The 12804-nt window shown below is 35.9% G+C and overlaps 1 protein-coding gene across 3 annotated transcripts in view; it reads left to right on the top strand.

Moving 5' to 3' along the window:
- UNC80 (unc-80 subunit of NALCN channel complex) overlaps nucleotides 1-12804 on the top strand; it is a 185781-nt gene that overhangs the window by 9770 nt on the left and 163207 nt on the right. For all 3 annotated transcript variants that reach the window (XM_087941122.1, XM_087941060.1, XM_087941004.1), the window contains exons 3-7: nucleotides 4111-4267; nucleotides 5129-5433; nucleotides 7336-7459; nucleotides 11652-11725; nucleotides 12187-12317. In XM_087941122.1, coding sequence (XP_087797248.1) covers nucleotides 4111-4267; nucleotides 5129-5433; nucleotides 7336-7459; nucleotides 11652-11725; nucleotides 12187-12317 — 791 coding nt within the window. The remainder of the gene's footprint in view (nucleotides 1-4110; nucleotides 4268-5128; nucleotides 5434-7335; nucleotides 7460-11651; nucleotides 11726-12186; nucleotides 12318-12804) is intronic.

Raw genomic sequence — 12804 nt, 5'->3', positions numbered from 1 at the left:
TATAAATCAATATTTTTTATCCTTACACATCAATCTTCTCTATGCATATTTACATATTTACATATTCCCTCATTCTTTTCCTAATTGCCATTTTATTTTCTTTTTATTTCTAAACCACTCATACCAGACATTCCAGGCCCTGTAGTATATTGAATCTTCTCTGTGTTTTAGTTTCATTGTTAGCCTGTCCATCTCTATACAATCTTTTTTTTTTTTAACTGTCAGATCAGTGGAAGAAGAAAAGGGGTGGGGAGGAGGCTGATAAAGAAATCCTTTTTTGATGTAACCTGAATATATTTAATCTTACGTCGAATTTGTATAACCCACACATGATACAATGGAGGGAAAAAAGCCAGATGGCCAGAACTATCACCTCAGAGGCACAGCCAGGAGATGAGAAACCATAAAAATTCCACAGTGAGATGTGTCCTGGGAATCTCTGGAAAAGTACGTTCTAAAAAGGGGGTGGGGGGAAATTAGGTATGCCCTGTGAAACTGTGAAAAAGATTGTTCCTTACAAAAGGGGTGGGGAGGAATTAACATACTGGCTTTTGTTTCACTAAATACACATGGAGATAAGGGGAGGGGTTCTAAACTCCCTTATGTATCCCTGTATGCCTGAGAGACCTCAGACGCTGCTTTGAACTCCTACATGAATTGTCTCATCTCAATAAAGGATTCCTTTTTGATCCCTTTTGATACGTTTTCAGAAGTTCATTCTAGTTGAGTGAATGGGAAAAGTTCTGTAGCCTGACAATAACCATACCTTCTGGTGGTACCTTTTTTTCTTTCCAGAGTTGTGCATATGAAATCCTTGCAGCTGTTAATATGTGTAGCATGATCTATCTATCTGTTTTATTGCATTTTGTGTTATTATACCTAATAAAAAAGTTTCTGGATTAAGTTCAGTTTTCTGATTTGTGATTTCTTCTAGCCATTGTCTAATTGTATTCCAGTATTTTTTCACTTCCTGGCATGTCCACCAGGTATGGAAATAAGTGCCCTTTTCTTTTCCACATTTCCAACAATTTGGGTTTGAATTAAACATTTTTGCTAATCTAGTTGGGGGTGAGGTGCCATCTATAAAACATTTTGTATTGATTTTCCCTGTATGCTGTAGACGTGATTAGTTTGTAATTTGATCTCCACATTCTCTCCCAATTTTCCAGGTCTATATTATGGCCAACATTTTTCGCCCATACCACCATTATTTCTTTGACCACCCCCTTTTCCATTTTGAAATCTAGTAGAAATTTATATATTCTTGAAATCATTTTCTTTTCCATTTCTTGTAGGATTTTATCTAATCGATGCTTTTCCATATAGAAACTAAATTGTTCTTTGTCCTTTTTATATCTCGCCTGGATTTGCATGTATGGCCACCAATCTATCTTTATATTTTGTTGCTGTAGTTCTTGTATTGTTTTTAATCTTCCTTGTGTATCTAATAAACCTTTATAATTTCTCTTGTCAGTCTGTGCTCCATTCAAAATCCAAGAAAGAAATACTTAAACTCCATAGATTAGGGGAAAGAAATCTTTTACTGAAAATTGACGTGGTAGCTTCAGGTAAAATTCTGAATCTAAGAAATTAGGCGCGCAGATCACATATACAAAGGGATGGAATTGTTCCCAACCCCCAAAGTTCAAAAGATTCTTCCAATTAGAAGTTCTGGATATGGTCCTGTGGGCATCTTCAGGTGGTGATGAGGCCTCTGTCCGTTGACCTTGACATATTTTGATAAAGATTTGCAGTTGCGCAGAGAAAGGAAGGCTAAGCAAGGAATAGAAACTTAAGAGCAGGAATTTATACTCCCCCCAACTCCTCATTTATACAACACAAGAATGTAACACCTCCAGCTCTCTTCCCAGACACAACCCCTCCCCCTTACTTATGGCAGCCGAAAGATGCAAAGCAATAGAAAAGATCTTGAAGGCTGACATCCTCTTTTTTCCCAGATCCATTGCATTTGGGTAGATTTGTGCTTCCATAGTTGACAACCAGTACGTTATTTTAGTATAATGATTCTTTTTAATCTTGTTCCATATCCTAATTAATGAATCTCTAATCATGTGTCTCTGAAAGTATGAGTGTTGCTTACATTTCCCATCCCACAGAAAACTATGCCACCCTCTCTGCAAATTGTGACCCTATATCGACAATACTCCTCTATTTTCCAGGTTGATCCAATCCTTAATCCATACCGTAGCAGCTGCCTGGTAATACGTTTCCCAGTCAGGGAATCCAAAGCCACCCCTTTCTCTTTTATCCTGCAGTAATTTCATTTTTATCCTGGCTTTTTTCCCATCCCAAACAAATTTGCTTATTATTTGATCTAGTTCTCTAAAAAAAGTTTATTGGTACAGTTTGAAAAAGCGATAGTATTTTTGGTAATGTAGACATGTTAATTGCTGGAATTTCCCCCGTTGTTGTTTTCTCAAAGCTAAATACTTCAATAATCTTTTCTTAGAGAAAGCATACCTACCCTTCCATCATTGTTTGTAGATGGAGTTCTAGTTTCCTGATCATATTAGTTATATTTTTGTGAACCTGATCAAGTTTCCTTGAATCCTTTTTAAAATATGGTTTCCAGAATTGAATACAATTCTTGGTGTTGGGGGATCAAGTGGAACTATTATTTCCTGTGACCTCGAAATTATATATGTTTTAAAATGTTCTTTTTTGCATCTACATCATTTTGCTGGTTCATATTCAGTTTCTTTGCCTCTAAAATATTCTATATAGGGGAACTCATCACTACTCCAGTTTACTTGACTATCTTAAACCATTTTATCAGATTTGTCATCCATCATTTTTAAGTAAAATAAATATCTAGCTGTTTTTGAAAAATTATCAAATTTGTTGAATGGGAATTGACAACAAATTAGAAGCTGACGGCTGGTTTCTTGAATATAGCAGCTCATGTCTATTTTTCACTTGGCAATTTGATCAAACTGAATAAAATCAAAGGTACACAGTGTGTTACAAATCATATTTATTAGAAAGTTACAATTTTCAACAATGCTACATCTCCAATACTTTCCCATTATTGTTACTAAGCTTCATTTTGAGAGCTATATTTCTTGTTAATATTGCTTTTTAAGTTTTCCCCCCACTCTAGTCTTCCTAATGTTACTTGTTTTTTTCCTAATCCCATCTAATTATTGGAAATTACTATTCCACATATGACCTGAAAATAGATGCAAAATCTGTGTTGCAATTGAATGAGTTGTCTTGCAGTTCCTTCCAATCACAGTTTTAACAATGTCCAATAAATCTTCAAGTGACTTTTGAAATAACTATACAAAAAATATCCACTGATGACAGGATTAGAAAGATTAAAGAAATGAGTCAAAACATTATTCAGTGGAATAGCTTGCCTTCAGATTTTGTGGGTGCTCCATCACTGAGGCTTTTAAAAAAAGACTGGAGAGCCATTTGTCTGAAATGGTATAGGGTCTCTGGCTAGAGCTGGGCTTTGGACTAGAAGACCTCCAATATCCTTTCCAACTTTGTTATTCTGATATTCTGATTTATTGGGGAAAATGACCCAAGCTACATATCTGTGTATGGTAAAACATATGAATCTTTAGGGTTATCTGTTCATTTGAAGGGGAAATTAGCACCAGATTTGTTTGTAAGTCTCTCGGGGTAAGCAACGCCACCATTAAAATCTTTCCTGCTTAGTAAAGACCTTATCCTTTAGAAATATTCTTGACCGAACAATAAAATATTGGGTGCTAGCATAAGACAACAATTGAGGAAGCATAAAGGCTGTGATGATAAGACAAGCACTCAAGCATGGATAATAAACAAATATACCACTTAACACATAGAGCCATGGCTCCAAAAGCCATGATCCAATGAGTTCTCTGATGTACTTACATGAAATTTAAATGATAAATGCAACCGGTCTATTCTTTGCTGATATTTGCTAGATGTCAGCAAAGAAACAGCAGGGCAAAATGTCACATGAAAGATCTGCCTCAGTAGATTCTTTTAGTAAGTGTATGTGTCACTCAAAACAGCAAGGTGCATAAAAAAAGAAGAATATAATAAAAGTTTCAAAAACCTAAACTAAAGATTTTTTCTCCTCTCATTTCATTTTAGTCCTTTGAAAGAGTTTTGGTTGAAAACAAGCTGCACGGTCTTTCACCAGCTCTTTCTGAAGCCATCCAGAGCATTTCACGCTGGGAATTGGTTCAAGCTGCCTTACCCCATGTCCTTCACTGCACAGCCACTCTGCTTTCTAACCGGAACAAGTTAGGTCAGTGCATATCTGAGATTTTAAAAACAACTGTGTGTTTAGACATTACAGTATATTATCAATTATTATTACAGCAGACTAAATAACAGTTCATATTAAAGTTCTGTGACTTGCATTTCAGTTCCATTAGAAAGGGGGAGGGAAGCAGGGAGGGAGGGAGAGTGTGCTTTTATGCACATTTGCTTTTACGCAAATTATGTCACAGTAAACTGTGAGGGCAAGATTAACTGCTGGTTGTAAAGGAAAGGGACTGCAATGATGAAAGGAGAAGAAAGGCGTCTTAAAGGGTTTGATCATGGAGAGCCTTCTCATAAGGAGTGGCTTGGTGGACCATGGAAGGTGATAGAAAGAAAGCTGGATTTTAAAACCTACATGATCACACTAAAAATATTGTCAACTGTAAAAGTCCTGAGGAAGTCAATAATTGCTTATATTCTTACAACAGAGATTAAAATATAACTAAAAGCATGTTTTCAATTGAAAAACACATGTCTTATCCATCCATCAATACAATGCAATGTAAAAAGAAGATAAAGTCCAAGAAACATTGTTTAGATAGATACCTTCTGAAATATTAACTTGTTTTTATCAGGGCATAGAAAAAAATGAGATGTCTATGTTTTAGCTTTATGAACAACCTGAAGTAGAACAGTTCATATATTACCCTGTCAGATAAAATGTAATAGCCAAGTATAGTGTCTTTTTAGATGATCGACATGGGCAACAAAAAAGGAGATTCATTTAGCTGACTGCTGGTTATGTACAGTAGCATGTGCTTGGTATTATGGTAAACAAGTTGAGCAGACCTTCTTTTTGGGCTGTGCCATCTAATCAGGGTACTCACAATCTTTTTTCATTTAGGACATCAGGACAAACTTGGTGTTGCTGAGACAAAACTCCTTCACACTCTACATTGGATGTTGCTAGAAGCACCTCAAGACTGCAGCCATGACCACTTTGGAGGATCAGGAGACAGAGGGTCAAGCTGGAGAGGAAGCAGCAGTGCCTTTATCCACCAGATTGAAAACCAAGGATCTCCAGGGCAATCAAGATGTAACAGTACCAATGAAGAAGAAGAAAACAGCAGAAGGAAGTTCTTTCAGAATTCAATGGCAACTGTTGAGCTTTTTGTGTTCCTGTTTGCTCCTCTGGTTCATAGGATTAGAGTAAGTGCCTAAAGTGGCTGTAAGGGCTATAAGGGAGATGGAATATCTGGCTATCATAAATAACAACTATTATTTGAAAATCTGTTGTCTTGGTGTTTGATGGATGTAGTACGTGGTATACAAAAAAATTTCTAGTATCATGTGTCCATCGATGTTGCACTCATTAGGGAATTTATTTATTGATTATTTGATTTTTATATGGAAGAGTGTGAGATGATTACAAGATTTTCCCTTTAGTACAAAGAGTCAACCATCTGGCTTCAAACTCATCTAGCTTCCAGACTTTCTGCCTGCCATAAATAGAATATCTTAAGAAAAAGATGGTATTGTTTAGAGAGTCATTGAGGCTATGTGGAGGTTTGTCTGTGTTCTTAAGGTCACCTGAGTAGTGCAAATGAGTGTGGCACCTTCTTGGAACTTCTGATAGGAGTTGTGCCTTCTTCATGATGTTTTCTGCCCTGTGTCCCTTCACTGTGAACACAGGCACAGGCTATTGGGGATGAGACTGTGTTGTCTCCTTCTCAAGCTGAAGTCACAATGAAGGAATAGAGGGCAGAAAACATCCTACAGAAAACACAACCCCACAACACAGTCCTTTCAGCAGTTCCAAGAAGGTGCCACAACCATTTGTGACCCTGAGGACACTGACAAGTCTCCAAATGGCCTCAACACCTCTCTAAAAGAATGCAAATGACCAGCTGTCTGCAAGGAATATACATCTTTCCATTCCCCACCATCCAGTCAGAGCTGAAGAAGCTTCTTGTGAATAAGAAGCAAAATGTCTTTAAAAAAAACACGAAAGTCCAGTTGCCTCTTGTAAAAGCACCTTTGGGACAAAAATATGGTAACATTACTGGAATTATGATCTTGTTTTCCACAAACAGTGTCTTGCCATTCTTGCATTATCTCTATAACTGAACTGTGACTACTGTTGCTCCTTCCTTATTATCAAAACTAGTTATCATCTTTGTACAAGACCCTGTTTATTTCTCCTTGGGCTCATTGAAACTACTCGTATGAAGACTTCAAAGCCTGCTGAGGACTATGAAAAAGCCATGAATTTTTTTTCTCTTTTTCTTTATTTTTCCTCTAAAGATGACTCATTCTTTTCCCTACTGAGCCTTAGTCATAGCTGAGGCATTTAAAGTGACAAAATTCCCTTCTAGTGCTTCTGATCATGTTTTCTGTTTCTGGTTTAGAGGGTGAAGGCTATGCAACATGGCCGTGTTCACTTGACACAATTAGCAATTCCAGGATGTCCACAAACTCCCACATGCAATTAATTGATCCACCGATTACCTCTTAAGTAATCTTCCAAACTTCCAAACTTCTTTGTTTTTTCTGAGCCCTAAAGAAGTTCAGCAAGTGGGTCTTTTATAACTATTCTATCTCTGCTATTGTTCTGCCTTCTTCTCCTTCAATGGAGCTGCACAGGAGATTAAAAAGGGTAGAAAAGACTGAGATGAACACCAATTCTATGAAACTCTAGTGGCAATAGTGGTCCCACACTTCTTTCATTTTTAAGCAAAAAAGTATTGCTTTCCAGGGAATACATTGCCTGTATTGAAAAGACTTTGCCAAAATATGAGCATTACAGGATCCACATATTTTTTTCTTTACTGGACTACTCTAACTAAAGTACAGGAGTGGTGGATTAATCTTGCTTCACCTTAATGTTTAATTTTTGCTTAAATTCTAATTACATTAATTTTTAATTAGATTATCTAATTAAAAGACTAGCTAACCTGGCCTTTTGCTGAGGTCAGATTAGCACTTTATCAGAGTGCTAATTTGGAACCATAAACAGTATATATGTGGGGGCAAATAATCAGCTTTAGAATTGGAAAGTTCTACACATATATCCCTTTTTCTTAGAATAATTTGCTGTATTCTTATTTTTAGGAATCTGATCTGACCTTTCGTCTTGCCAGTGGCCTTGTCATTTGGCAGCCAATGTGGGAACACAGACAGCCAGAAGTCACTGCCTTTACTGCACTTGTTAAACCCATCAGGAATATAATCACAGGTTTGTGTGTTTGTGCGCATGTATATATGAGAACACACTAAAACAAGATCTTTTCCATCTATATGTACACTGTAGTTATTATGACCGTTGGATCAGTATAGATTTACAGTAGTATCTGCATGCTTCTTTTTTTCAAGGATGGTAGTGAGAGAGGCTTTCTATTGCCTGCACTGTTTTTACAAACAGAATTCTTAGCACTAATAGTCAAGCTATTCTGTGTCTCCATTTTTAATATATCTTTTCCTGATAACAAGGAAGAAAAAATTGTTGAGAAAACTATCTCCATTTTTTTTTAAAAAATAAGTCTAATGATAGAGGATAAACTAGAGGATAAACTTTTGAGATTTTAAAATATAGGTGTCCTTTAAAATCTAACCTTGAGTCACATTCTTTTTTTCTAATATAAATTTTATTTGGGTTTTTACAAAAACATAATACAAATAAAGCATCTTTTTTGAGAAAAGCATGATCCTGGGTTATCACTTCTTCATCAAGACACAAACTCAATTTCATATTCATCTTTGTGTTCTATTCCATAGCTTATTACTATTTTAACATTTTCTCCATAATTTTTCCCCTCCCTTGGTTTTCTCAACTTTATTTTTAATTATCTCATATCTAAATTCAATTATATATCTTTTTCTAAGTTTCAGTGTCTTTCCAATCATTATATTTATACTTTTGTCTGTGCTGTTTCAATTTCATATTATCTTTTCTTATTAAACAAATTTTCCCCTGTAGTTACTAATTGAAGTATGACACCTTTATATCTTTTAATTTTATACATTCAACTCTTATTTAAACTTCAATTTATGCCTTTAAAATTATAACATTCAATATAGTACATAACTTCCAATCGAATTCTGCTTGGTAAGATACTCTCAATCTTACACAGGAAAAGACCCGAACACGCCAAGACCTGCATATACATACATACATATATACATACATAATTTTTTTCCCTTAAGTTTCGCGGGTACTTACATGTATGGTATTCAGCTTTGTTCGGTTATTTTCCCACGTCATTATAGTTGTGCTTTTAAAGTTGTAGCAACGTTTCAGCAGAATCTCATCTGCCATCATCAGCCTGATGATACCCGAACAAAGCTGAATACCATACATACATACATACATACATATATTAAATAAAACACTCATTCCATTCCAATTCAATTCTATCATTAATATTAGTTAGAAGCTTAACATCTTTAACATTTCTGTTCAATTGAATATCATACTTCCTTGTGAACACTTATAAACTTTCCATAATTAATTCTTTTTTTCCATATTTCTCTTCACTTATATTTTTATAAATCATTAATAATAATTAAAATGTTCCCATCCTTTCCTAATTTCATTCTCATTCACTTTATTTCATTTATTTATTAACAAACATTCCACTGCATTACAATAATTATTTTATCCATCATTTTAATCATACATTGTTTCATATTTTCTAAAATTATTTCTATTTCTAATAAACAATACTATCTTATGTACCTTTGCAGAATCCCTTTTTCAATTAAAATTTCACCCATTATCTCTAAATAGGCTTATACTTTCAATCCGTATACATTTTCCCTGTTTCTCTATATCTTGTTTCTGTCTTTTATAACTTCTTTTCCTTTCCTTCTTCCCCCTCTTCTTCTCTCTCCCCTTTTTACCTCCTTGTCTCTCTACTTCTAATTCTCTGTTCTGTGATCCTCTCTTCCTAATATTGTAATTATTTTTCAAACTATTCTTTTTTTTTGGTTGTTTTTTCAAATCTTAAACTTTTCATTCTCTTTCTCCCCTTTCCTTTTTTTCCCCACATAAAATTACTTGATTATTAAGGATGGCTTCTTCTTTGTCCCAACCTTCTTGTTCTACAAGCGTTTCTTGTTGTTTCTCATAGTTCCAGATCTCCATTTCTAAAAATTGAAAAAGAACCTCTTCCTTCTTGTGCATCTTCTTTCTGTTTTTTAAGTTCCATTTTCAGTTCTTTTAAAAGTGATGCCATTTTAAACACTTTTAAACAACCACCCGATTGATTTTAGTCACTTAAATCCAATAGCCAAAAATCCAAAAATCACCAAATAATCCAAATCCAAAGCTGTTTCTTCTTGCTTCTTTTTTCCACTTTCTCTTCCTGGGGTTCTATTATTTTGTTACAAAGTTTCAGCTAGAATGTATCTTTTAGGAATCTTGTTAAGGTTTCACTGTAAGTTCCTTTTAGTTTCAGGCAGTCTCCTCCATTTTTCCAGATCCCGCCCTTTTATTCTTTCCTTTTCTCTCCTTTCCTGCTTTTAAAGTTTTTTGAGTATCCAAAAGTCTTTATTATCCCTTTGATATTTTATTTTCAGCTTAAATGCCTATTGATGTCAAAGTGGATTTTTGTCAATTTCTTACTTAAATCTCTTAACTGTCAGTATAAGGAAGGGAAGGAAAAAAAAAGGCAAATCCTTTCCCTTCCCTCTCTCCTTCGCTGCATCAAGGTCTTCTTTGGGAACAATGTTATTTTTTATAGTTCAAATTCCAGGGTACCTTATGTTGTTGTTTTTTCAGTTTAACCCGATCAACCAAAACTTCCTCTTCTTATCTTCCTCCTGCACATTCTTTTCCAGTCGAGTTCTTCTTTGAGGTGGCCATTTCTGACCACCGCTGCAACCACCTTCAAGAAAAGGAGTAATGGCCAGATGAGGAGGAGAGATGAGGCTTTCCTCGACACTGCTGGTGGTCTCTCCCCTCTTCACCACCTCTACGGGATGGCTTAGCCCCAAATCCAGCTGGCTTGGGGTGTTCCGGCGGTGAGCACAGATTGAAACCACATACGATCACGGATTTCAGTCCGTCGCCAAAGAAGCTCAAAGCGGAAGTCCACCTTGAGTCACATTCTGAGGATTTTTTGACACTAAAGTACTAAATTACTTGACATGTTGTCCCACTCCTAGAATTTGACAGGGGACATGTTTTACATTCTTTATGTACTCATACTAATGGCATGAATATAGCTTTGTTGAAAACCTTGGCAGAGTGCAATACTGTATGTGAATTCATTTGACTTAATGGAATAGTGGAATAACTGTATTCTATAATTCATTGATTATAGCAGTAACATGGAGCTCTCTGGCCTAGCTACTCCACGAACTTCCAGAAATATAGAAGACCATAAATACTGTCTTGGTTGGCTAATATTAATGTTGAAAATGAATCAGAAAGGGGCCCCACATTTCATACAAGCAATAGGTTTTTGTTCAAATCCATTGCTTGAGTAGGTAGGTGGCAGGTGAACTTAAAGCACATGGGGCAAGTCTAGGAGTACAAGTTCTGCCAATCTCTTACATGCTGTAGTATCTTTCATCCATAGTCATCGTCTTCTTCCTAGCATATTCCTGCAGATGCAGGGTCTGCTTTTCGGATCATTGAACACCACTTTGCATAGTTAGCTGCATCTCTGGGGCACAGGCCTATGGCTTGCATGTCTTTGTTGATGGTGTCTTGCCGCCTGCAAGGTTTTGGATGCCTGCAAGGTTGCTGGCCATTAACTTCTAGTTGGTAGGCAGTCTTTGCCATGGTGGAAGGTGCTGCTCTCTGGACATGTCCATACCAACAGAGCCGGGTGTCTCTCATCTTCTCTGTAATCCAAAGTAGCTGTCTCATTTAGCCCAATGGCAGAGAAATATAAGAAGGGCCAAAAATGGGAAATATTAGGAGGCTATCAGCTGCTGTCAAAGATGATGTCCCAGCATCTTAAGCATAGTATTAATGATGTAATGTAACTTATAATCATAATAAAGATGTTTCCTAGCTTCACCCAAAAAAGAGACAACCTTCATATGCAGTGAGAGCCAACTTTTATTTTTTATGGTAATGCTAATGAGGCCCAGAACTATATCCAACAACTTCCCTCCTCAAAATTCCTAGTTACCATAAATCACTTCTTATATATCTTTAAGAAGCTAAGAATTGCACCTACCAATTTTAATTCTGATCTCATCCACAATACTGTCTGCCCAATGTTTACAAAAAGATGCAATTAGAATTAGAATCTGTAATTCTAGATTCCCCAATATATAGTTCTATATTGATTAGAGAGGATAACTAGTTACTCATATATGATTAAGAGTGGGTCATTTAAAGTATAGTCTGCTGTCAGAATTGCTAAAGATTGATTCATGAAGCTTCTGTACTAATAAGTTGTTGAATTTGACAGCAAAGAGGAGTTCTCCAATCAAACACCAGGGTCTTACATGTGAATCTCCTAATTTGGATGCTGGGCATACAGAGGTAATGAGGGTATATTGTTTTGGAGGAAATAATAGGAATCAATGGTGGGAGTGGGGTAAGCTGACAAAACAAGCTTCCAAATAGAAATTGCCACCTGGGCTCAATTAAGTGTACATTAAAAATGGTAGTTCTGTTGTAGCCCTTTACAAAATTTTAAAATGGCATTCTCTTGATGGTTTAGTTTTTTTAAGTGATATATAATATTTATAAGCATTCAGAATAAAATTGTATAAGCCTTTACCTGCAAATTATTTTCTTTCCATGTCCATTTGTTTTCATTTTATAAGGTCTAAAAATAATTTCAATTTACCTCTAAGACTGGGAGATACAATTTTTCTTCCATCCTAACTTACAGAAACTTTCAAGACAATGTCTTGCTTGAACTTGTAGTCACAATGGTATTGATTCCATGGTGCATCTACACAATCTGCATTTTAACCTTGTTTCTCCCTGGCCTGCAGATAGTATGTGAATCAACAGAATCAGACTCTATTCCACCAAGACAAGCCTTCCTGGGCTGCCACCGTGGAAATTCCATTGATGGAAGCATTTCACCCCAAGCCTCCCAAGAGAAAGCAACTCCCTACCCTCGGTAGGCATTCTTCTGCAAGGTTGAAATTTGTCAGTTTCAATTCAATTAGTTCAACATAGGGTAATTTACAAAACAGAAAGACACTTCTATTAAAGAGAACCAGTGTGGTGTAATGGTTAAGGCACCAGGATAATTTTATGTTCCTTTGCTTTCCTTTATTCTATATCATCTTTCTCTCCAAAAGTCCTACTGGAAACCCTAAGATTATAACATGTTTAACGTGCAAGTTTTTCATGGCCGTTTTTCATTTTCAGCACAGATTGATGTAGTACAGTAGTACAGTTGTATCCAACCAAGAGTCCTACTAGGGGCTTTGGACTATAATATTTAGATTCCTCAATCCCCTAGTCATTGTGGAATTGTAGTCTTGGATACCTTAGAACACTTTGTCATACTTCAAAAGCTGAACAGAAAACATTTTGTTCATAAAATTCTTTAAAAAGTAAAGATAATAGTTCATTTGGTATGAACTGGAGAACTTCTTTAT

Source organism: Pseudonaja textilis, chromosome 1, assembly GCF_049901715.1.
Source record: "Pseudonaja textilis isolate UNSWEBS1 chromosome 1, rPseTex1.2, whole genome shotgun sequence".
NCBI lineage: Eukaryota > Metazoa > Chordata > Lepidosauria > Squamata > Elapidae > Pseudonaja > Pseudonaja textilis.
The sequence above is the reverse complement of the archived record's forward strand: the minus strand, read 5'-3'. Positions and strand labels throughout refer to the sequence as shown.